Here is a 26,439-nt window from a genome sequence, read left to right on the forward strand (position 1 = left end):
ACCCTCAGTCGTGGGCCGCTCATTACCACCAAAGCAGGTCAGACCCATTTCTACTGCCCTGAAGAAGCCAATGGAGCTGCCAGAAGGGCCTCATAGAGAACTTCCTCTGGGCCCATTTCCCCTCTCTGAACCACAGAAGTTGGATTAGATCATTTCTCAAGCCCCTTGTGGATTCCCAAGTTCTATCTCCAGGGCCAAGCAAGACAAAGCCAACTCCCCTCAGGACGAGTCTCCTGTCTCCTTCTTGGTCTTTTGTTCCTTTACCTGGTCTCTCCAGGGCCTGTCTCCAGCCTTCCTCTTTTCATTTTCCTTTGAACAAGCAAGTGTTAAATAACATGACCACAACCACAGCCGACTCCATCCAGTCTGATGCAGAAAAAAAGATTTATTTTAAGGATGATTTCACTTAACAAAAACCACCACAATGTAACATGATGCAAATAGGGGAGAGGAAACAAACCTGTTGGCTAACTCCAAAAATTATTTTCCCCTCACCCAGGGTTAATTCCATACAAGTCTAATAGAAATATATATTAAAAAAATAATTACAAAAATAAGCCACGATGGTTTACACAGTGCATCCTTCAAGCCAGGATTCTGCAAGCCAGTTCTCGGCCTGGAGATGGGTCTGGAAGGTCAGTGGGAGCTCTGGGCTTGGCTCCTGCTGCTGGCAGGTGGACTCCTCCCGGCCTACCGCAGGCCCCTTTGGAAAGAGAGGCAGCAGTGCCCTGTGACATTCGTTCAGTGCACATCACAGACAAGCCGGGGAGGGAAGAAGGGGGAACATGATTCTGCTGCGTCGGGGACCTTGGCGCCAAGCAGCAGTCTCTGTATTTACAAAGGAGCAAATGAGAAAAGCAGTCATCATCTTTTAGGAACGGAGAGGAAATCAGACATCAAGGAGATGACTACTTTTGGGGAGCTCCAGACATCTCAAGAACAAAAATCTCAGGGAGTTTTTGTCACTGTGTGGAAAAAACTTTGGTTTTTGGCCACAGATCCGAATGACTACATATCAATTTCAGTTCTGTAAATATTTACAAAATCCTTTAGGAAAATGTGAGAATGACCAAAAGGAGGGGAAAAAAACTTGTCACCTAAAATCTTAAAAAAATTTTTCCCTAGTTCTTTCTTAAGGCACATAAGACTTGTAGTAATTATTTTCCACTGAAAGCTCCCTCGAAGGTCAATGTGTGAGAGCAGGGAGGTGTCCTCAGAGGTTCTGCCCTGCTATGAGAGGCTCTAGGTGATGATGGGGCACCTAAAAACCAGAGAGCTCAGCTACTGGGGCAGTCTGGCACCTCTGGGCTATGGCCAAAGAGCTGGTTCTGAGAACTGGGGAGAAGCCCCTGGCCCTGCTGCTTCCTTCCATCGGTGGCTCTTCTGCAGGAAAACTGTTGTAGAGTGTTGTTATGATTGTGTGAGAACCCTACTGTAGAAAACCTTGCCTGTGCTTCTAGCTTGGGTGTCTGAGAACCTGTTAGTGTCCCGGGGCCTGTGATGAAAGAAGTCACAAAGCAGCCCAGTTCCTTATTCTGGCCCCAAACCTGAGCCAATAACTGGAAGGAAAAATCAAAGGGAGATAACAAGATTATATCGTGTACCTGAGAACCCTTCAGCAGCCCCACACATATTACTGGGTAAGAGAAAGGAAACCGCAATGCAAACTTGTGAGCGAAAAAGGAAGACCGCCATACTTCCTGAAAGGCCTCCAAGGGCGAGGACTCTGTTTTCTGGTTTTAAGCCAGTATTGGTCAAGATTCGGGCTGTAGATGTGCACCAATGAGCAATGTCCCTACTCTGATGTCAGTAAAAGAACTGTTTTCCCTTTATCTTTTTATTTTTGCTCAAATGTAGAGGGAAGACGATCATACTCCCTTCACAATCCTGAGAAAATGCTCCATTTTCACCACTTCATGCAATGAAGGGATTTGAATTTATCTGTCTTTGTGGAAGGTTCCTGGTCATGGCAAACTGCTCTCCTGCAATCAAATTCTCACCAGTTCAACACAAAAAACCACAAGCTTCCTATGTTATCTGTTTAGGGTGAAGTTAGAGAGCCTTATGAGAGAAGGCGGGTGGTTACAAAAAGTAGCCCAGGAGAGTGACTCAGTCTGGCCAAGGCTGACCGAAGGCCCAATCTGGGGAGGCGCCCCCACCCCGAACGGGACCCTCCTCCCAGCAAATCTAGGGCTGGACTCTTCACCTTGGAAGGGGGAAGATGGGAGATGGTGGAATTCCAAATAATCTTTATGGTTTTTAATGTGGAGTAATTGAAAATCAGGCTCTTCTGCCAACAAGGCTGCTTCTGGCTGACTCAGTCTTGCTTAGGTAATCCCAGCTCTCTCCCTTCTTTCCAAATTCAAAGTCATTCTAGGACTCCTGGGGGTGCTGCTGGGTGACAAAGGGGGAGCCCAAGGTGAGGGACCCAACCCCCACTTCCTGGAGGAGCCTTCTTTGGAGTCTGTGCCAGGAGAGGAAGGGGAAGGGACCGGTCTCAGGGAAGAAGCAGAAGCAAAGGAGAAAGTGAGCCTTCCCGGGGCAACCAGGCTGTCAGCGGGCAGAGGGCTCCCTGGCCAGTGACAGCAAAGTGACGGAGTGAGATGAACGAATACTGGCAGCCAGGCACAAACGTCAGGTGCCGAATGCTAAGGGATGCTCCAAAGGAACCTAGTTGGTGGGGGAGCCTGGTTTCTTCCCCCCACCCTCAGATGCTGGGGGAGGGCTGGGGAAAACAACCACAAACAAACTTTCAAATCAAAATGAGTAGAAGGCAGGGGCATCCTGGCTGGGCCTGGCGGGTGGGGGCCGCGAGCCACCCTAAGGCCAGTGGCTCCCAGAGGGGTAGCTGGGCACCGTGGGGTACTCGGGCAGGCTGCTGCCCGAGAAGTTGCTGAATTGCGCCTCTCGGCTGGGCGGGTTCTTCCAAGTCCCGGCGCTCCACTCGTCCTGGGCCTTCTGAAAGCTGCCACCGGAACCGCGGTAGAACCTGTGCACCTGCAGGAAAATGGGACACAGAAAACTGCTCAGTGCTGAGAAGCTCTCAACCGCATCCTCAGGGGCACCAACCCCTGAGGCATGAGGGTGAATTTGGGTGATTTTGTACAAGAAAAAGAGTTATCCCACTACATAGAATTCCCAATCCCTCTGTTTTTGTCCGCCTGAATTTTTGATTTCCTTCATAGGCTAATTGTCACTATTTCAAAGTCCGATTCTTTTTGTACAGCAAAATAACTGTATGGATATGTATACATATATTGTATTTAACTTATACATTAACATATTTAACATGTATTGGTCAACCTGCCATCTGGGGGAAGAGGTGGAGGGAAGGAGGGGAAAAGTTGGAACAAAAGATTTTGCAACTGCCAATGCTGAAAAATTACTCATGCATATAACTTGTAAATAAAAAAGCTATAATAATAAAAATAATAATAAATAAATAAATAAGAAAAGAAGTTACCCCAAGACAGACTCAATGTGTACTTCTTGTACGCAGAGCTCCGGGCTGCTTGTGTGTGAATGTGCAAGTGTGTGTGGGGTGGGATGGGGGTGGGGGTATTACGGAGAGAGCCATGTGTGTCCAGAAAGAGAACTATGGAGACTAACTGGGGATCAAAGTATAACATTTTCATTTTTGTTGTTGTTTGCTTGCTTGTTATTCTTTCTCATTTTTCTCCCTTTTGATATGATTTTTCTTGTGCAGAATGATAAATGTAGAAATACGTTTAGAAGAATTGCATCTATATTGGATTTCTTGGAGAGAGAAAAGTTTGGAACAAAAAGTTTTGCAAGGATGTTAAAAACTATCTTTGTATTTATTTTGAAAAATAAAGAGCTATTATTTTAAAAAACTCAAGTCTTCCTACTACAAAAAAAAAGAGATATACAGAAAAATGAAAGGAAATGCAGCTAACAGAGAATAGAATATTAAATAATATAATTGCCCTGAAAGACTATCAGTGATAAAGCTCAGGATAAGCTTTTTAGAAGCTGGACTAGAAACAAAAGAACAAAAAAAAGTTAGGAGCAATGATAATAGGGGATGAAGAGGAGACAGAACTGAATAATTCCTTTTTTGCTTCTGTTTTTCCCTAACAAGGAGAATTATCTTCAGGACCAAAAGTGGTTAACAAAAAACTGAGAGTCAAGACAAGTGAGGAGAGCTGGTTATCAGGTCCAAATAAACCATATTTCAGAGCAAGGGAACACATGGGGCCTACAGATAGTCTGGTAGGAGACCCAACATCATCCCAAGAGTGCTCAGAGATAAAACTGCCAAGAGGACAAAGAACAGGTGGCAAATGGAGAAAATACATCAATGCCAGAGGAAGTATCACAGCAGGACCCTGACAGCTCAGGCCCTCACAAAAACAAAAGCCATCTTGGGGAGAAGAAAATCTCAAAAGCTAGGGAAAGAGATCTCAAATTACCTTAATGCCTACAAAGACAGGTGAGTGAACTTTAATGGATATTGTTGAACCATAACCCCTTCTCATCTTTGGCCATTCTTTAAAGAATAGTCTCCACCAAAATTGCGGGCATTCCTGGACAGAAGCATTTTGACAGACCAGACAAGCCAGCCCCTCTTCTGTCCAGATAAGGACAGTCCATGTCCAGTCGCTGCAAAGCCACATGAGGGCCCAGTATCTGTGGCTCAGAACACAAAACCCTCGCACCCTGGGCTCGGCAACTAAAGACACCACTTTAGAGTCAATGGGGCTCTTCCATGCAAGAGTCTTTCCTAAGTAGAGCCCTAGGAAGAATTTTCCTCAATAATTCCCAAGTCAGTGTCCAGGGAATCCTGTATCAGGGAAGCAGAACCGCTTGTATAGGGCCAATGGGAAATGGCGAGATCCTCCTGCTGGAGGCCAGTTCGACCCATGATGTCTTCAGACATCTTGGGACTTCCTTGATGGGAACATGATTATGTGAAAGAGACTGACTGACTCGCAATCTCCAGAAGGCAGCCTCCAACACAAATCTGGACAGCCTGTCTAGGAAAGACTGGATGATGATGTGGGTAGAGGAAAAAAGGAAGAAGACCCAGTAGAAAGGACTTGTGGTGCTTTTATGAAAGCCAGGCTGCTCCCTAGCCCAGCAACCTGCCATTTTCAGATAAATGTTGTCTGGAAAGTACTCTGTGGCTGTAAATCTTGGAACACATCTCCAAGGAATCCAAGCTGCTAGTGACCCAAAGGGCGATGCAGAGAGTGAGGTGGCTCAACTGGGGAATGGCTAAACAAACAGTGGAATATGACTGTGCTACAGTACTACTGAGCTGTGAGAAATGATGAGGGAGGTAGTTCCAGAAAAACCAGTAAGGTTTACATGAACGATGCCGAGTGAAGGGAGCAGAACCAGATCACTGCACATTCTAACAGCAACAGTGAAACAATGATCAAATGTGAAAGACTTGGCTGCTCTGATCAATACAATGATTCAAGACAATTCCAAAGGGCTCCTGATGACAAATGCTATCCACTTCCAGAGAGAAATGAGGAACCCTGAGTGGCAATAGAAATATACTTTTTTAAACTTTCTTTCTTTTCATTTATTTTTTGGCAGCACAGTTAGCAGGGAAATATGTTTTGCGTGATTTCACATGTATAATCGACATTGTAGTGCTTGCTTTCTCAATGGATAGGGCAGAAGAGAAGAAGGGAGAGAGAGAATCTGAAACTCCAAATTTTAAAAAATATTAAAAATCACTAATATGTTTTAAAAATAAAAGAGATTCACAGTAAGCACAAGGAAACTGAAGATGCTGTCCACACCAGGCTCCTTATCCTCTCCGTGTCTCAGTTTCCTCATCTGTAAAATGAGAGGCTGGACGAGATGGTCCCTGTGGTCCCTTCCAGATCTAAATCTATGAGGACACACGGCATACTCATGGTCCCCTGCTCTTCTCCACTTTGGGGAAGGCCTCTGGCAGGGAGGAACACCAAAGGACCCGAGCGAGAATCTGGCAGGGGCAGAAGCTGTGCCTCTGATGGGGCCTGAAAGCCTCAGGGACCACCGGAGACTTACCTTCACGAGGAGCACGCACATGATGGCTGCTGAGAGGGTGAACATGATGGCTGGGAAGAGCATGAACACAGCAGCCGCAGCATTGGTCTGGAAGAAGAAGATTGCTGACCACCAACCGCTGAAAGGAAGAATAGGAGATGGAGGCATGAGCAGGGAGTCGGGTCTGGGGGCTCCCACAGTGCACGGGACCCCCAGAGCTGGAACCAGGCCTTCTGCCCCTACACAAGCACAGGGAAAGCAATGGGGAGGGGGCCGGCCCGGCCTGCAGCTGCTATGCCAAACTGGGCGCCATGGGCGCAGTGCCAAAGGGGACACATGTGAGGCTCTGCCCCCAGCCCGATGCCGCACCATCACAGTGGGTACTGGGGATGGAGGCCTCTAAGGCTATGTCCAGCTGCCCACAGTCATACCTGCAGAGGCAGAGGGAGAGACTATCCACTCCTGTGGAGGTTCCGTAAAGAGACAGAACAGGCACAACAGGAAGGAAGGAAACAAGCTTTTAAGAGCTGGCTCCGTGCTATACACGTACAAATGCTGTCTTCCCTGATCCTCATAACAGCCCCCATTTTATGGCTGGGGAAACGGAGACAAACAAAGGTTAAGTACTTCTCCAGGGTTGCACAGATATTAAGTGTCTGAGGCTGGATTTGAACTCAGATCTTCTGACTCCAGGCCCAATATTCTACCCAATGTGCCACCTCGCTGTCTCCAGGATGGTATTTGCTCTAGAGCTGTACTACAGGCTTGAATGAGGCACATGAAAGCAACACAATACTATTTGGGGCTGTAAGAAATGATAAAAGGGAATGTTTCAGAGAAATGTGAGATTTATGTGAAATGATGTAGACTGAAGTGAGCGGAACCATGAAAACAATTTATACAGCATAATACTATAAAGATAAATAATTGTGAAAACTTTAAGCACTTTAATCAATGCTATAATCAGCAATGATTCTAGGATGGATGTTGAATCTGGCTGTCTTCCTGATAGGGGGAATATGGGCTTTTTGGAAGGATAGGGCCAATGGGGAATTTATTTGGCTTGAGTACACGTATTTGTTACAAGAGTTTGTTCCTTCTTTCCAAAGAGAAATGAGAAGGTGAGAAGACCAAAAAAATTAGATTTCAAATTAAAATGTTGAATTGTAGAAATGACCCAAGGTAATTCACCTCTTCTCTCTAAGGCCTGATTTTGCCATCTCTAAAACTTAGGCCAGTGGTTCTCAAAGTCTGGTCCAGAGCATCTTGGGAATCTCTGAAAGAATTTCAGAGAGTCTAAAAATTCATAATTAGTTTTTATTTTTAATGTGATCAATATCTATAACTATAAACCACACAAACAAAAACTCTTTGGACAGATCCTTAATCATTTTTAATAGGATAAAGATATTGAGAACAAAAGTTTGAGGACCACTGATGTAGGCTCTAATGGTAAGCCACCTGCCTCAGTATTATTATGAAGCAAGTGCTTTGTTCTGTTTTAGAATTTTTTTATTCTTAACTTAATACCAATCTCCATTCTCCCCCTGCACTTCATATATGTAACAGAAGAGGAGGAAGGTGCATAAAATAAGGGATCTGTCATGTACAGCTTGCTTCTCTTTTAAAATACAAAATAAATTCGATATGTGTAACTTTTCAAGCTGAAACAAGTACTTTGTAAACTGCAAAGTGCTCTGAGAATCTGAGTTATGATGATGACAGTAGAGTGACAGTGGGAGGAGAAGGAGCAGAGAGAGCTGGGGGGCTGCCATTCCTGCTCACCGAGGCCTCTATCTCTAAGCCTAGGACTGCTGGTGGCCATGCTGGCCGCACAGGCCTGGGACTGGTGGGGGGCACTAAGCCACAGAAGGGCAGCAGTGACTGGCACCTCACTAAGTCCGTACCCAAGTGGGGAGCACCTGCAGGCCACCTGAGGAGGGCCCAACAAAGTAGGTCAAAGCTTCCGTGCTTGTCAGTCGTGGGATCGGCCCCCAAGAGGTTGCTGCCCTCCTACCTGGGAAGACAGGGAGGCTCAGTCTCCAAAAAGGAGCCTCTGGCTGCTGGCCAGTGGCTAGCTGATGTTGGCTACTTGGCCCCAGTTCCATCCACAGTCCCAAACTCCACTGGCATCTACACTGCCAGCAATAACAGGAACTACTGATTCATCTTCATTTGAAAATTTTACATTTGGCAAAAGGTTTGGGTTCCCACTCAATAAAAGCTACCTATTAAGTGAATCCCATAAATGAGCAGCCGGCCTCCTGAGTCCTAATAAGACAGATTTCATTTATTACTTTAATTCAGGCTCAAAAGATGACTTCATTCAGTCTCTGAATAGGCGTGCAACAAAGGCCAACTGAATCAGCTGCAAACTGTCACTGAAATGAATGATGACGGCCCGGCTTTAATCAGGGTTGGGGCTGCAGACTCTCTTCTGGAAGCCGGCTGCTTCCACTACCCCGGGAGAACAGGCGGAGACGGAATCCGCAGCCCGCTCCTCTGATCACAGGAGATAGCCTGGGCTAGCCTGTCCGGCAGTCCGACTTCATTTGCTTGTTTTTCACCCAAGGGCGAGCCCTCACCCACTGCTTAAAGGCAAATGAGCCACAGAAACCTGCTCCCAGTGGAGGCCCGGCCACTGCCCACCAGCACACTGAAGAGCCGGCTCTCCCTTCTGAGCTCCTGAGGTCTTGATGCCCACAAAGCTTACAAGCCCAGGGGGCCGCCTGCCTTGGTCCTGTAGGGTAATGACCCCTCCTCCTTCTGCGATGCCGGCACGGGCCCTCCCTTCCCTTCCCCCCCTAGCTTTAACAGGCTCCTCCCACACACAACCCCCCACCCTCATCCTTTCTCTAGGTCCCCTTTACTTCCATGGGATTGATCCCCCCTAAGCCCGGGGCTCCCCACTCCCCGCCAGCCTGGCACAACGCAGTGGAGGCGGGGGGTGGGGGAGGTGGCCCTCAGTGACAGGGAAGTGACGGCCTGCAGGTCTGCCCTCCCAGAGCCAGGATGGAGGGTGCCCCACCCCAGCTGAGCCACCTCTCAGGACTTTCGGGATCCCGCCTGTTCTTCAGGAAGACTCTCATCACCCTGCAAACACAGCCCGCTCCCTTCTGCCTGGCTGCCTTTGTCATCCTGCTGGCTCCCAGCCAGCCCTGACCCCTCTTTGCCTGGCCAAGTTCTACCATCTTCTGTCAAAGCCCAGTGTAAGCAGGGCCTGGGAGCAGCAGGGAGACCCTGGACAATCGCTTTCCTCACTTAAAAGGGCCTGGCTCTTCCTCTCCCCCTGGGGCCCTGGGCTCTTCCTGCTACTCCCCCAGTTCTATCTCGGAGGACAGGAATTCCAGGTAAGGTCCTGGCTAGGACTCCAATCTTTATCAACCTGACTTCTCTGGCTGAGCTCCCCTATACAACACGTATGTTTAACAGAGCGGAAGCTCTTTGAGGACAGAGCTGTCTTGCTTGCTGGTGCTTATATCCTCAGTGTTTCACTGTAGCTCACCCTTGGTCACATTCACAATCTAAAAGTTGAGACTCAGGACACTATTTTTCTTCCTCATAGCTGGATCTCAATGCTACATTTGTGGAATAAAATGGAAGGACCCCTCCGTAGAAAATAGCTCTCTGGACATAGATTTTTAGAACCTTTTGTTTTGATTTTTTGCCCTTGTTTTCTTTTCTCTAAATAAAATGTGAGCCTCTTAAAAGCAGGAACTAGATTTTTTAAAAGTGCAATTTAACAGGATAAATGTAAAACCTTAAACTTGGGGTGAGAACACCCCCTACTTCAGTACACAATAGAGAAGGAATGGCTAGATGACAGATGCAGGGACTTCAGTGAATTGTAAGCCCAAGCTTGGTGCTCCAAAGCAGCAATCTGAGGCTGTAATTAGGGGGTGGGGAGAGGGATGAGTGAAGGTGCAGCCAGAGCTGGGAAGGGCGGCTGTGTCATCAGGAGGGAATGGAAGGAAGAGAAAGAAAAGGGGTGGGTACTGATGGAACAAGCACCCCAAAGACATGTGACATCCCCACTGGGGTTTGCCCTAATAAGACTGTGCCTGGAATTGTGGGTTTAATTCTAAACACATTAGGAAGAATAGCACTAAACCAAAGTATATCCAGGCAGACAAGTCAAGACCTTGCCATACAAAGTTGGGCTGGAGGAATGGAGGAGAGTTCATCTGGAGAAGACTAATGTGTGTGGCAGGGAGATGAGAATGGGAGTCAGTTGTCTCTGGGCAGTTGGGAAGGTTGTCTTGGAGAAGACTTTCTCTGTTTGGCCACAATGGGCAGAACAGGAACAAGGAAAAAATCAGACAGGACTTCCTCTCAGCGCAAGGGAAAATATCCAGAGAGCTTTCTCAAATGAAACATGGTTCCCATAAACAGGAAGACTTCAAGGAAAGGCTGGTAATGACCACCTGCCCAGAGAAACGATACATTTTAGAATAAAAGACTTTTGAGGCTTCTTCCTCTAGGTTTCTTGTTCTCATTTCCATTAAGAAATCTAAGCAGTGTCTTGTACACAGTGTGTCTACTGAATGAACAAAACAAAGTGTTGTTATATTCCAAATGGTCGAGAATAAGGTAATGAGGAACAGCAATTTGAGCTCTAAATTTGAGGTGCCTCTGGCACTGGGCTTCATTCGGACACCCACCTAACTTAGCACCCTGACTGCTCAGAAAACTCCTGAATTCACATAATCCACCCACCTCAGCCTCTTTAGGAGAAGGGTTCAATGGCTTGTGCCATCATGTCCAGTGCCCATGTACTTCTTTAAGTCTCCAAGTTATATATTTAGTTGACCAATTATAGAGATAAAAGGTGCATATTGGTGAAATTACAAATCTAGTGTTCCCCCTCCCTCCAAGAACTTTTACCTGGGAAACCAAGCTGATATGCTTTTGGAGTCACTGCTGTGTGATAAATATCACTTGTTGGCAAAGTGACAAATGCCAGAGTAATTTAACATTTTAGCCTTCAACAGTCTTAAATTAAGTGCCTACTATATGTCAGGAGCTGAGGGTACAAGGACAAAAATTAAAATCCCCTTCCCTCTTGGAGCTTACATTCTGATGGGGAGACAACATATACCCGTGTAAACACATATCAAATAAATGAAGTAATCTGGGGTGGGGGAGGTACTGGTCAGGACCTCTGTTTCTTCTTCTATTAACAGGAGGGGAGGTGGACTAGCTATGTTCTGAGGTCCCATCCATCCCTATGATCCTATGACCAAACCCAAGAGTCTTTTAAAGGTATCCAGTTATAGGCAAGAGGAATCCTGGGAGCAGTCCGGGTCACTGTGGATCACAGGTCTTCTAAGGCTATTTTCTCTAATAAGATCAGCAGAGTCCCGGCAGAAAGCATGGCTCAATGCAGGGCTCCATGGCCTCAAGGTCATTAGGATATGGCAAGTCAGCACTGTTCTGGAAAAACAGTGGAGACATTCAAAGTGTAGAATCTGTTAATGGCAGGTTAATATCACCAGCTTTATGTACCAAGAAGAGCGTGAATACTAACATTTAAGTAACTAGTCAATGAAAGGGATAATTAACAACTGTATTTTTTTTAGCCATATAGGATTGGAAATAACTCCTACCGGCAAGCTGCAGGTATAAGGTGTCAGATTCTCAGACAAAGATAAATCAATCAAGGGCCTCACAGTATTGGAGAATTTGGCAAGTACTGACATTTCAGTAAATGGTCAGAGCTATCCCGTGGGATGCCCAAGGAAAGGGGGTGCTGAAATTTTAATCTATTTTACCTTACAAGTCATAAAAAGCAACAAACCCCCAAACCCTGGAGGCGACTTGTGGGGCTGCTTGCCAGACCAAGACAACATACAGGACAACTCCCTCCTGGCTGGGTAAGTTTCCCCTCTGATTTCCCTTCCATTCTCCTTGTACATTTAACTGCACTCTCATCTGAGTTCCTCTTACTTCACAAGTCTCACTGCCCTGAGCAGAAGTAGCGAAGCTGGAAGCTGGCGCAGACCTTGAAATCATCCAGTCCCCTGGGTAACACAACCGAAAAAAGGGCCGCCCTCGCACCAGCCATGGCGACTCAAATTCAGGACAGATTCCGAGGCCGGCAGGCAAGAAGGCTCCTCCCCTCCCCCTAGTGGCCTCTTCCTCAATAGCCAGTCTTCTGAGCAAGGCCCTTCAGTGGGAATCAAGCCTTCTTCCCTGGCCAAGTGGGTTGGGGGGCAGAGGGCACTGCAGAGATGCCCACTGTGTCCCCTCATTGGACAGAGACCCAGAGGGTGCCAGCAGCTCAGCAGCCCTTGCACAGGCCCGCTGGAGCTCCCCAGGAGGAACCCCCAGACGTCCTGGGCTCTCCAGGACACCTGGCAGTCCCTCTGGGCACCCTGAACCCAGCATATATTATTTGGATATTAAATTCCTATTCAAATTTCCAAAAATTTGAGCCTTTCCCCCTTGACAAAAACAGAAGCTCCCAAGGGAGAGGGACTATCCTAAACACCCATGCATCTCCTTGTGAGGTCTGGGAGGTCTGACCCTGCAGTCCTGGCCATCTTCTCCAGCACTGACCAAGCACCGCTCCCCCTTCTCTCCAAACACAAACACTCTGATCCTGGAGAGGAGGCTGGAATATTCCCAGTTAGCCAAGAGCCAATTCCAGACTCTTTTTGCTGAGACCAACTTCTCCTTAGAAGTTAATGCCATTAAAATTTTGCACCTTATTCAGGCTCTGATGGCCATTAGATACTTCCTTTAATCTTTAACTCCTTCCTGACCCACTGGTTCCTTTGCTCTTGTCCATTTTCATGCCTATTTCTTCATCTAAACCCTCCCTAGACCTTTGTCTCTTCAGCTCTCACCTCATGTCTTTCCCTCTTTCTCAGCCAAACTCTTTCCTTCCCTCCTGGATCCTTTCTCCTCTCTGGGACTTTGTGATATTCCCCTCTGCAGACAGGGCAGGGAGGCTGCTAGGTCTAGAATCAGGAAGACCCTTCTTCCCGAGTTCAAATCACCTCACTGCTTGCCTCAGTTTCTTTTCCATAGAATGGGCTGAAGAAGGAAATGGAGAGCCCCCGCAGCATCCTTTCCAGGAGACCCCAGATGGGGTCAGGAGGAGTTGGAAAGACAGAAAGACTACGGGCTAACGAGACACTGGCTTCTGGTTCTAGTGTGGGCATTCCCCACGGCTCTCTTCCCCATGTGCCCTCTCTCATTTAGTGACCTTCAGGCTGACCTATCCCCGTAGTGTCTCCCCCTGCTTCCGTCACCGTGCCGCTCTGGCTCCCACCAAGGAGACGTCCCCCGTGACAGCGCAGCCTCCGCGGTTCTGCCAAAGGCACCGCCCCCGGGCCTCCTTGCAGCCCCCGACGCCCACCTGCTGAACCTTCCCATTTCTCTGGCCCCACATCGCTCCCCTCCCACTTCAGCACAGGTCCCACCACCTCTGCTCTAATGACCGCGTCGCTCTCCTTCCTCGCGTCCCTGTTTCCAGTCTCTCCCGACTCCTGTCAGCAAAGTCATTTTTCTTTCAGTGAAGATCTGATGTCACTCCTCGACTTAATAAACTCCAATGACTTCCCATTGTCCATAGGATTAACCATAAACTTGTTTTCCCTTTAAAACCAAAGACAACTGGGTCTTCACCAAGCTTTCCAGCTTCTCCAGCTTCCTTCCTATTACGACTCCTCCCATATTCGGGGATGCAGCCACAAGAGCCTCCGTTCCTCCCTCAGAACTTCAACTCTCTTCTTCACGCCTTGGCCACGGCCGTTCCTCACACCACAGTCACCTCTCTCACAGAATCCCTTCTTCCTTCACGGCACGGCCCAAGCACCACCTTTTATTGGAAGCTTTTCTCCCTCCAAACTAGCGACCCTATAACTAGGTATAAGACATCTAAAAGAATAACGCTAAAGCGTATGTATTTTTGGTGGGCTATCTCCCCCATTACAAAGATAGCTCTTGAGGAAGACATTGCTTCTTCCCTGGCAGATGCTTAATAAATGTAGACTGGCTGCCTGTCTGCCTCTCAGAATTAATGTGAAGCACGTACCTTGTTCTAACAGGATGTGAAGAGCACAAAGAAAAATAAATCTGTCTATCCCTAGATATATGAGGCCTGTTTCTGTCTCTGGTCTAACCATATTGTACCACCCTTACTATTACTGGAATAATAACTACAAAATTCACACTACCACAGCTACTTTCTAAAATTGTTTTGGTGAAGTTTTTTCCAAACATTATTTATAAATATAAACATTTATGGAAAATTATAAAAAAAAAAGTCCCTTCCTTAAATTCTCCTACGAGCAATAATACACCAGGCACTGGGCCAAATAATTTTTGATTATTATCTCTCTTCAACCTTACAACGACCCTGGAAAGTAGATGCTATTATACTTTCCATTTTATAGAGGGGCAAACTGAGGCAGGCAGAAGGGAAGCGATCAGTGTGGGAGGCCAGAGTGAACTCAAGATTTTCCTGACTAGGCCCAGCACCAGGTGCCTCTAGGACTCCCCGTCTATTTACTGCAGTGTCTCAAAAGCTCCTAAGCAGACAAGAAGCCCGAAGCTTGCCAAACCTGCTGTGCATGGAGGCCGGGCCCCGCCAGCATGGTGCAGACAGAGGCCCAGAGAGCAGGGACGTGTCCACAGCGACCGGGGCGGCACAAGGGGCGGTGCTGGGCTGGCCTCCTCACCAGCCTCTGCCAGGCCCCCGCACTTGGGGTGATGCTCCTCTGGCTCGGCCCTCTGCCCTCGATATCCTGCAGCACTGCACTTCTGCACAAGCATGTGGCGGGCTTGCCCTCCCAGCTCTCAGAAGCAGCCCATGAAGACGGGCACAAAGTCACGATCCAGGCCGCCAGCCTGACCTACTCGGAGCACGCTGTCTCAGGCCCTCAGCTAGAAGCAGCCCAGAGGGATGGGGCGTAAATCTCAACGCCTGGATGTTGTCTCCTTTGCCAAGGAGCCGGGGCTGCCTCCCTGTGCCAGCTGCCTCTCCTGTGGTGAGCCCAAGGCTCAGGCCTTTTCATCACTCGGGTGGTCGGACATTGGCTTCCCAACGCCCACCCAGAACTCAGCACATCAATGCCAAGGACAGCTCTGATGAGGCTGGGTGGGGAACTAACCTTTACTTCTTTGATCCTGCAAGCTTAATGCTGCCCAGGACTGACCGACTAGCTCCACTGAACTTAAAATTGTCAACGTTTATCAGTTGCTATCTCAAAAGAATTTTTTAAAATTCTAAATTTAACAAACACCAAATAAGGGGGTACTTTCTTACAGAACAGAGAAAGGACGAGACAAGAAACCACGGACACAGCTCACTCTGCCACAATGTCCACCTCAGAGGCAATTCACCCACCCTTCCCTTCAAAGCAAAACATCTTCAACGTCTCTCTTTCCTTTCTTTTAGCCCCCAACTCGCCTCTCCCTCTCCCCTCTTCAGTCTCTCAGTTTGGGGAAGGGGAAAACTCTTGTAATAGTGCGGGGCACAGGTGCGCAAATGAGAAAACATGAAAAACACAGCAGGGGAGGAGGCCAAGAGAAAGCTTTAAATGATTATATTTGTAATTGTGGGGAAAATAGAGCAGAGATGGAAGAACCTCAAAGTGGGGAGACAATTAGTAGGCTAATATGGCAAGATTGCAAATGGGAGAAGGCTGCAGATTCAAGAGATGCTAAAAGGATCCATCAGTGGAGGGATAAAGATAATGCCCGGATTAGGAGATGAATGAGGGACCGTCAGGCAAGCAGAGGAAAAGGAGAAGGCCCCACCGGAGTATCCAGGGTTTAAAACTGCTGGGGTCAAGGAAGATGAGCCCTGGGAAAGGTTTACTGGTAAGCTGATTGTTCAATGCCTTCTGCTTTGGAGGAAAAAAGACATTGATGAGGGAGTAGCTGGGGAAGATGTTGAAACATCGAGAGCAGGGGCGACATTTTCTGGCAGTCTGGCAGTAGAATGGCTAGATTCAGGATCATGGCTTGAGGAGATTGCAGGTTATAGGTTATAGCATAGGGGAGACATGGACCTGCTTGTGGGCAGGAGGACGAGTGCTACTAGAAAGCAAGACCTGAGGTCAAAGAGAAGGAAGAAATTATTGCTGGGTTAAATTCCAAGAAATCAGAAGGTTGAGAGCAGATCAAAGCTTGGATCTGACTAGCAGGCCCGTTTCTTTGTCAGAGTCAAAGAAGGAAGAAAAGGACAGGCGAAGGAAGAGAGTTTCTGAGATGGGAAGAAGTGGGGACGAGGGAGCCCTGATGGCAGCCTCGGTTTTCTCCTGGGAGGAGCTAAGGTCACCTGTGTGCAGAAAAGAGGGAAGAATAAAGAGAATGCCCTGAGGTACAGGGGACGCACCAATACCAGTGACACTGGAGACACTAGAGACCCAGCTTTACGTGGCACCCAGCAACTCAGGAGGAAGAGCAGAGGAGGCAGCTGTTAGGGACTGGGCAGGGAAGGGATTCCGAGAACTGGCGAATTACAAGGTTAGAGTCAGAGAGATCTCTGGACGGAGGGCCAGAGAGGCGGACGGATTCAGAGATCAGAGAGAAGCTGGAGGGCAGGGAAGAAGGAAATAGACCTAGGACGAATCCTGAGGCTCCAAGAGGGAGGGCAAAGGTGATCTGAATAAGACAATGGAGATGCACTTTATGAAATCAGGAAAGTGGTCTGTACTCTGGCAGATCTCAGCCCGATCATCTGCACAAGGAGACAGACTGACAAGGCAAAGCTCAAAGACGGAGGTTTCCTAGCAACCATGGTGGAGGAAGGGTCTGGGGCAAGGAGAGAGAGCCCAGCACTAGGGGAGGCGTTAGGAGGGCAGAGGATCTTCTGGGAAGACTCATGGAAGGAGAGCAGAGCAGCAGCAGGGAAGGTGGCCCGGGCGGGGGTCAGTGCTCCTACCCCACTAACAAGGACAACCAGCGGCCCTCACTGAGGGCCCGCCACCTGACGGGAGCTGTACTAAACAGTGTGCTCTCCCTTGATGCTCACCAAGCCCTGTGAAGGAGCTGCCACCACCTTCCTCATTTCTGCAGAGGAGGAAACTGAGACAGACAGAGGCTAAGGGAGCCCTGCTGAGGCTTAAAGACATCCCTGCCACTGACAATTAAAGCCCTTCCTTCAGCAGGTTGGAGGATCAGGTCTGACCAGGCAGAATGAACGGCAAACCCAAGTACCCAACACAGCCCACAACCAGGTGGTTCCCAGAACCGTAACGGGATGCTCCCGGCTTCTGGCCCGGGCTCGCTCCTGGGGGGCTGCAGCTCCTGGGGAGGGAGGGAGGGCCCTGCGTGCATTCCTGGACCTCTGGGTCCTAGAGCAGTCGGCCACAACTACCTGTTGGAGAGTAAGGCATTTAATGGATCCCTGTCTTCTCCATGTTGCCCCTGACGCCACAAGAGAGGAAAGGATCTGGAGCCACAGAACAAGGCTCCCCCTTCTCCCAGGCAACCTTTCCATTTCTGGGAGGCAGTTCTCTTTTCTGGGCCTGGTATCCCCACTCCTTTTAATCACTCTAATTTCAAGACTCCTCAGTCTCTCGGAAGGAACACCATAATTCCATTCAAAAAGAACACTTTGGAAGAGTCTGGCTTACCACGCTCCCCACTTGGGGAAACCAATTGCTTGAAAGATGGTCAGGATAAACTGTGCGCCAAAGATGAAGAAGAACGCCATAAAATTAAAAGAGCTGTCAGCCCTGCAAGAGAACACAAAACAAACAATAGCTTTACTATCAAGTCGGTCATTTAAAACTTCAGTTTTTTTATCTACAAAATGGGAAGGATCCAGATGACCAGGGTAGGGGGCCTCAGAGGTCAATGGTGAAAGAGCAGCAAGGGGTAGGGAATGGAGCTCTAGCCTCCAAGCCAGATCTGCTGCTGATTGAACTGAAGGACCCCGAGGCTGCACAGGAGAGGATTCTGGGCCTGGAGTTCAAATCTGACCTCAGACACTCACTAGTCATGGGACCCTGGATAACTCACTTAACAATTTGTTTGCTTCAACTATAAAATGGGGATGACATTACCTACCTTCTAGGGCTGTTGTGAAGATCAAATGCAGTAATATTTGGAAAGCGCTTAGCATAGTCTCTGGTGTATGTGTGTGTGTATATATATATATATATATATATAAGCTCAAGTCCATGAACTTAATTTTTAAAAAATATTTTACTTACTCTATCTCAATATAACTGGCTTCCTTTGTAATTATATGTTATTTTAAATCATTACTCTGAGAAGTGGTCTATACACTTCACTATAGTGCCAAAGGGCCTCGATGGCACAAAAAAGGTTAAAAAACCCAATTTCCTTATCTATAAAACAGAAATACCATTTCATTGTTAATATGAGAAAAATGCCATGAACCACAGCTGCAGTATCCAACCCTGAATTCCAATTTTTGGAAGTAACAGGTAATTGATGATTGTTAAGTGAATAACAGTCTTTGTGTAGACCTATCCTAAATGTCAATTCAGTTTAGAAAGATGAAGTAATTTTTAAAAAAATGTTCTTTTTAACTAAATATATACAGGCTTTCTTTACAGAAACCCAGGTGTAGCTCTCTCCAGAGTCCCTCCCATGGAGACACACCCAGGTCAGTAATAAAAGCTTAAGAGAATAAACAATTGTCTAAATCCAAATAGTTCCCTCCCTTCTGGATGCAGCTTACACAATTTCCCAGATTTCTATGACTAACAGATAGGCAGGCCTTTTAAATCAGTAAGGTCTTGCAGCTTCATCAGTTCTTTATGGTCCAAGGCTTTGACAGAACATATATTGCCCAAGACATTCATCAAATAGGGACAGGAATGATTTTAGAGGCCACATTCTGTACAAGGACTAGAGAGTACATATAAAATACACACATAAAAACATACTAGCAAAGTTTTAGTAGTTTTAGAGAAAGCAATTTCAGTTGAGTGATTTGTCCTGAAGCGAGAATATCAAGGGTCAAGAAGAATCAGAGGAAAGGAAGTTGCTGTCATTTTCTCAAGGAGTTTAATCACAAAAGAGCTCAATAACTACCATGGATTGAAGGAGGGTTTTATGAGAAAGGGAGATGTGGCTGTCTTTGTAGGCATTAAAACAGTAGCCAGGGAGGAGAAATGGGAGAGTATTGAGAAAGGGGATTGACACCGGAGTAATCTGCTGGAGAAGGTGCATTTGCACAGGGAGGAGAGAAGCCAGATGAATGGGATCTTTGTGAAGCAAGGATGCTTTTCATTTTTGTTTTCACATCTCCAGCTACTAGCACAGTATCTCACACCCAATAAGTACTTAATAAATATTTGCTCAATTGCATCAAGGATAACATTAGTGATAAAGATGAAAAACTACTGTTACAGTTACAGATTTTGAGTCAGTAGCAATTGAAGTCTCCTTCTCTAAAGAATACTTTCCAGTGCATGCATATATCTATTCAACACTTATTAAGCATCTATTCATGTCCAAATTCTGGTCCATGGCATTGAGGATTATATGATAGTTTTCCTTTCTAAAATAGACTTTTATTGATATTTTTATGTTTTTTTCATGGTCTAAATTTTTCCCCGTATTCCTCCTTTGCCCAGAAAGCCCTCCCTTTCTAAGAAGAATAAAAAAAAACCCAGCAAAATGGGCCCAAACATCAAAGAAAACCCCTAACATTATATTCAACATTATATACTCATGCCTCCCTACAAACGAATGGGGGGGTGAGGGAGTGAGGCATATGCACAAAATGGTGCTAATGGAAGCTTTGCCTTCAAGAACCTTAACTACATTTAGAGGTATTTAAACTTGTTATTTTTTAAATAAATATTTTGAAAACTATTTTAACAGAAGTGGCTTCCTTTGTTACCCTCAGCATTTTATGTTATGATTTCACACCACGACTCTGAGAAGGACTGAAGACGGCTGAAGGGTCATAAATGCCTGTGGCAGTGGAAGGAAGGCCCCAGGTACCTGCAGCCAAGGGCCAGGGGAGCAAGAGCACCCTTCGGCTCTGGAAACCAATCCACCCGTAAGCCACTTCCGACCTTCCCGCCCAGTGTCTTTCTCTGCACAAGGCTGACGCCGGAATAAATGCCCCCCCTGCCATATTCGTGTCTGCCTTTGGCTCAGTGGGGAAGCTGGGATCTCCTCCTCTCCGAGCAGCGCAATCCTGCTAAGCTACACCAGGACAGCCACAAATGACCGGACCAGGAAAGGGTCCTCGATTCTGTCTGAGAATCCTCCCCGATTCCCCACTGCCCTGGGCCTCCCTGCACATCACTTGGTGCCCCCTCAGCCATTTCCGTCCTGCTTGGACCCAAGCGCTCGGTGCTCCCCGGGAGGGAGGCCCCCCCGGCCCCTGTACCCACACACTCCTCAGGCTGAGATCCCGGTGGTCCTCTCCTCCCCGAAGCCTTCCCTGACCCCCCAGACTAATAATAACCCTTCCCCGAAAGATCTTTCAGCACTGCTTGCATTCCTAGTGTCCTGCTCTGTCTCGCCGCTCTCTGGGGCGTTTCCCCCACAGGATGGGGAGCTCCAGGAGGGCAGGAAGCAGCACCACCACGGCCCACTGCTCTTTATGAAGAGACCTCCAGACAGAGGTGCCGTGGACCTGTCCAGAGCCGAGCTCTTCATCTTTCCTCCAAAGCCCCCCACCCCCCTCCTGCCCCCTGGGATGCAGGCAAACTCTAAGGGTCCCCTCCCCTCCCCTCCTCTCCCTCCCCCACCCCGCCTCCGCCTCCGCGCCCCTGCAGGCCCGTGCCATCCCCTCCGGCAGAGGGAGTGCTCTCCACCCTCCTGGCTCCCATCCTGTAACTCCAGGGGACATTACCTGAAGGCCTTGTAGGCCGGCCGGAACCAGCACACGTAGCTGCAAGGGCTGAAGAGCAGCAGCCAGAGCATGGCCAAGCCAAAGTTCACTCCGTCGCCGCCAGCAATCCACCAAGCGAGGCAGGCCACGAGATTCACCACCAGGGTCACACAGTAGACTGGAGGAAGACAGAGAGCACAGGGATGAGACTCTTGGGGAGCCTGGCTGCTGGCTGGGCCCCCCTGCCCCCACACAACCTGCTGACCCCTAACTGCTTCCCCCCTCCCCCCTCCAGGCAAGGCCTCCCTCCCCACCCGTCTTCTGAGTGGGACTTCCCAGCTGAGAGGCTTCAGGGGCCCCCAAAGGCAGCTGCAAGAACCCCTCAGCTTCAGGGTTTGGCATCTCAGAGCCTGGACAGGTGGCCCGGGCAGCCTTTGGGACCTCCCTTCCCGCGTCTGCCGACTCCCCGCTCCATGCTTCTGCCCTGGCTCCCTCCTCCCCTCCAGCTCTACTTTCTACATGGAGCCTTTTCTGTCCCCTCTCCCCAGGTCCTGCTGAGCCCCCCTCCCCCCCAAGCTACCTCATGGTGGTTTCCTATATATGCATTATAGACCCAATCCGCCTCAGACCCTTCTTAGCTAGGTGACCCCACGTCAGTCACGTAACCTCTCAGCCTCAGCTTCCTCGTCTGTAAAATGAGTCTAATGGCATCTGGGGGCGTCGCGAGGAGTCCGTGAGATTCCCATTACAGCGCCCTGTTGTTGGCCACTGTCCCCCTCAATGGAAGGTAAGCCCCCTGGAGGCAGGGTCTCCTTTGGCTTTGCACTCACAGTGCCCGGCACAGGGCAGGTATGACATGAATGCTTTCTGGTTATTTAAAAATAAGCTCTCTTCAATATGGAAAATTAACCAGGGTCAAATTTCGTGAGCTGTCTCTTTTCAGATATGTCTCAATGGAGGACCCTCACCTGGGCGGAGTGAAAGCTCAGTAAGTGGTCATGAGATAGTAAGCAAAAAGAGAATTAACAAGATTTCTTAAATGAACAGAAGGAAAAAAAGCAGAGGGCTGAGGGCCGAGCTGCAGGAGGGCTGCTGCCCACCCGGTGAGCCCCCAGGGAGCCTGGCCCAGGTCACAGAAACAGGCGGTTTGAGCTTCGGCGCTCATCAGTGCTGGGAGCGGGCCTGGCTGAGACAGGAAAACCCAGTCTCAACAACACTGCAGGGGGAAAACTGTCCCCCTAGAGATCTCCGTGTGGGCGGAATGTTCCCCCAACAGGAGACTATAATAAGAAATGCCCTGCTTTTAAAATTATCCCCAAATGCAGCCGTCCCAGATTGTGAATAGCTACCAAAGCTGCTGCCACAGCCTGGGCTGGAGGTGCCATCTCTCCTCCCACCACCACCAGCCCCCAGCCCTTTCCGCTCACTCCCAGACTGCTCTTGGCAACTCTGTGCAGCTTCCCCGACTGACCCACGGCAGCCTGGCAGGGACGGCTGCACTCCCCCCCACCCCCAACCTTTCCACAGACTCGGCTTCTTGCTGGCTCTGTCGGGAGACGGATGTGCCCCTGCTGTCCCCTCCCCTGGCCGTGACTGGGCAGCTCGGGGATCTCGATGCCCTGAGTAGTCGGGCACCCAGGAAGAAGTCACACTGGGACCCTACGACTGCCTGGAGGTCCGGCTCCCTTGCCCCACACTCTCATTAAAGCACTGGACCAACTGCAGAGACCAAAGCGATGAGAAGCTGCAGCGTGGGACAAGGGGGGTGGGGGTGGGAAGGGGCAGCAGAGCCCAGGGGAGAGAAGCCTGGCTCTGGGCTCAAACCACACGCTTGTGACCTCTGACTGGGCCCAGCCCTCTGGGGCCCAGCTGGCCAAGACGGCCTCTCCGGTGCTTGGGCTTTAAGAGGGAGGCCGACCCGGCTCTGGCCCAGGCCTTCCCATCCGGGCCTGTCTGCTCCTTGCCCAGACCCCCACGGCCCCCAATTTCCAGTGGCCACACAGCACACCAGCACAACTTCGGGCAGCCCGCCGCCCTGCCCGCCGCAGAGAGAGCCGGCCTCCCACCGCGTCTCGCCCCCCGCCGTGGCTGGCTGAGCCTCCTCTCCGGGCCCTAGGCCACCTCCGGGAGGCTCATCTGTGGAAGCTGTCGCCTCTGTACCATGAATTTCTCTATCAGTGAAGCCGCAGCTCCTTCTTTCTCTCACATTCTAGGAAAAGGGAATTATTTTCTCAAAAGCTGTCTCCTGGTGAGATCTTTGGGGCTAATTTGGTTAGAGATGCAAATTATTAAAGGAACGTACACAAAAACCTGCCATGTGGAACAAAGGTTCTGCCACCTGGATGTCAGGGGGCGTCAGTTTGTAAACTGTTAACTCCTGCCCTCTGAGACCTGCACTGACATCCGAACGTCCCTCAGGGTATTCAAAGATGAACCAGCCAGGCCGTGACAAAGGCCAATGGCCCAACCCCTGCCGCAAACCCCTGGGAGAGCCCGTGTGTGTGTCCCCACTGGGGTGAGGGGGGAGCTTTAGAGAGGAAAGGGCTCTTGAACAAGGCGGAACAGCAGAGAATAGGAGAACTCCAGAGGACGCAGAAAGTGGCAGGAGAACTTGAGGGTGCTGGGACTGTGCAGGGGCTCGGTGTGGCCGAGGACAGCCTTTTGTGAGCTCCAAAGCACAATTGGGGAGAAAATCCAATGCCAAGCAAAAGGCAAAGCTGCAGTAGGATTAGGAAGGGCCAGACATTTTTCCTGACCTGAGAGAAGTGTTATTTAGTAATATTCCCTCAGTGATGACAGGAATAACAGGGATCTCAGAATCAGAATCACGGTGATTTAGGGGACGGGGGTCTCAGGGGAGCCACAGAGAATCCGGCCTCAAAGAGACTGTCTACCAGTCTACCTCACTCTTTCCCTTGAGTTCTTTTATGAAACTGCTCTAGCTTCCAGCTTCTTAAACTGTGAGAGCAAGCCCACGTGGGGTCACGTAACTGAATGTGGGGGATTGCAATTTATTATCAGTAAAAATTTGATTTGCATATTTGTTTTATTCTTATATGCCCAAGGTCACATAAAAATTTCTTGGGCAAAAAGGGGTCATGAGTGGAAGAAGCTGAAGCAGCCCTGGACTAGGGACCCCTCCGTTCTCGCCTCCTCACATCCACCTTCAGACAAACACGTAGGACTCCCCCTTTTCTTTGCCAAGGCTGAGCTGCTCTACTTGTGGCCTGGCTCGTACCTGCCTCCCGTCTCCTTGTCTCTCTCACTCACTCCTATTCTCAGGCTCCATCCCTGCTGTTCTTGCTCCATTCTGCAACCTTCCATTCTGCTCTGGAAAATGAACTGACTTCTTTTGTTCCTCCCCTCCCCCCCCCCCCGCCCCATTTTGATAAAACCTGCAATGTTCTCTAGCCACAGCCCTTTACTTCTGTGACCAAGGAGGGGAGGTGCCTTCTGGGCCACTGGACCCTACGACACACTGTGCTTCTTTCTGCGATGGGCTTGCTTCTGCGCAGCTTCCTTTTACACAAGTACAGACACTTGGGAACACTTTTTCTGGAACTTCACTTTGCATTGGTTCATATAAATCTTTTCCCATTAAAAACATCTTCATTGGCCCACAAGTGATCATCCTCATTTGGGCTCCTCCCATAGCCTCCATTCCTGATCTCCCCTTCTCATCCTATCAGCCTTCTTTGTTTTGCTTGTATCCCCAGGACCGAGGCATAATCTATCTAAAGCTCCTGAATGTGTACTTTGGGTCCACTGCTCTGTAATGAATATCCTTTCTCTTTCTTTCCCCCGTCCCTCCCTCCAGTAGGATCTGGTTTTTGGATTTTTTTGCTGAGGCAGTCGGGGTTAAGTGACTTGCCCAGGATCACATAGCCAGATTTGAACTCGGGTCCTCCTGACTTGAGGGCTGGTGCTCTATCCACTAGACCACCTGGCTGCCTCTGGAACAATAATTCTTAAAACACACTGAACAAATGGTCCTCTGGCTTCTGCTTGAGGGGATGGGAACTCACTACCTCCCATGGCAGCACATTGCTCATTTGGACTTCAGATAACCTAGAACTGTCTTCTGCTGCTACTTCTGCCCTCCAGGCCCTAAATAAGGGAATGAATGAGTAATCTTTTTCTAGGAGACAGTCCTATTCACTCCTGTATCAAGTTCTCTCTCAGGGCCCTCCTGGCGGAGGCAACCCTGAAACTGTCCTTTGACTTTGGGGGGAGAAACTCTCCTCTGGGAGAGGCCCGCCTCAGGGAATCAAGGTCAAGTGGCTTGTTCTGTTATCTTGGTGGGACTGGCCGCACCTTCTAATGAGCTGAAAATTAGTCCAGGACCACTCCTCCTTATTGGCTCAAACTTAAGTGGTCTCATTCTATTGGAAATCTAGGCCTGGGGCAGGAATCTCATTCAATTGATCTCTTATTTAAAAAAGGCAGTTTTAAACTCATAATTTGCAGAGGTCCAAAAGCAGGACCACACCTTGTCAAGGAACCTCTCTCCTTGGCTTTGCTGCCTGCCAGGACCCCTGCCCGTTCTTCTCAGTGTTAACATCTCTGTTTATCTCTCTGCCAGGACGTTGTCACTCGGAAGTCAGTCTTCCTAGCAAAAGCTGACTTCTCAGTGCCAACAATAAACTTCCTTTTGCCAGTCTGATATTTTGGGTTCGCGAATTCTTTTTCGTTGGACTTGCGCTGACCAAAGAGGGGCTCCCACAACTCTCTGCACTGCCACTACCTGCATCACTCCCAGTTTAAATAGTCAATGCTCTGTTCTTGAGCTCTAAGATTGCCCCTCCCCCCCTTTTTCCTTCACCCCCTATCTGATATTCTATATTCTGAGGTCTCTTCCTGCTCTGAGGTTAGGTAATATTCCTAAGCCTTAATTGTGTCATTTCACATAGTTTAAAACAGTTCTTTGGAACCAAACAGATGTAGTTCATTCATTATTCTTTCTACTTATCCCACCAGGGTTTCCTTGGAATGACTCCAGTAAGTGCTTACAGATCCATAAATGGTAAATCCTTTTCACGATAAATTGGTGGTCTATTGGAATCTCATCAGAAAAGTTCTGGTAGAAGCAGGGCTTCAGAGGGATAAACTTTGGCAGTGGAGGGAAGTTGTTAGCTTTTTCTGTGAAGACAAAAACAATTACACAGCATTAGAATTAAGATACTGAACTCTGAGTGTTTCATTGACAGCAATCTAAGTCTTGGAAGACATTTACATGGCCAGGAATGACATCTGCACAGCAAAAAACTGGAAACTGAGTGGATGCCCATCAGTGGGCATGGATGAATAAATTAGCATATGAATGTAACGGAACATTATTGTTCTATAAAAAATGATCAGTAGGAGGGTTTCAGAAATGCCTGGAGATTCATATGAACTAGTGCTAAGTAAAGTGAGTAAAACCAAGAGAACATTGTACACGGTAACAAGATTATGTGATGATCAACGTGATAGACTAAGCTCTTGGGATGGAAAATGCCACCCACATCCAGAGAGAAAAATCTATGGAGACTGAATGTAGATTGAAGCATAGTATTTTCACCTTTTTTGTTTGCTTTTTCTATTTTTTCCCCCTTTGAATGGGACTGATTGGATGAAGTATTTCTCAAGTATTGAGTCACATGATCCCT

The 26,439-nt window shown here is 48.5% G+C and overlaps 1 protein-coding gene across 1 annotated transcript in view; it reads right to left on the bottom strand.

The window, feature by feature from the left end:
* Positions 1-365: 365 nt before the first annotated feature.
* Positions 366-26,439, bottom strand: part of SCAMP4 (secretory carrier membrane protein 4) — a 66,775-nt gene continuing 40,701 nt past the window's right edge. The window contains exons 3-7 of the mRNA XM_051972256.1: positions 25,802-25,930; positions 20,813-20,969; positions 17,601-17,702; positions 6,031-6,148; positions 366-2,997 (exon numbers count right to left, since the gene is read on the bottom strand). Of these exons, the coding sequence (XP_051828216.1) occupies positions 2,821-2,997; positions 6,031-6,148; positions 17,601-17,702; positions 20,813-20,969; positions 25,802-25,930 (683 nt within the window). The 3' untranslated portion in view covers positions 366-2,820. The remainder of the gene's footprint in view (positions 2,998-6,030; positions 6,149-17,600; positions 17,703-20,812; positions 20,970-25,801; positions 25,931-26,439) is intronic.

This window comes from Antechinus flavipes, chromosome 1 (assembly GCF_016432865.1).
Source record: "Antechinus flavipes isolate AdamAnt ecotype Samford, QLD, Australia chromosome 1, AdamAnt_v2, whole genome shotgun sequence".
Taxonomy (NCBI): domain Eukaryota; kingdom Metazoa; phylum Chordata; class Mammalia; order Dasyuromorphia; family Dasyuridae; genus Antechinus; species Antechinus flavipes.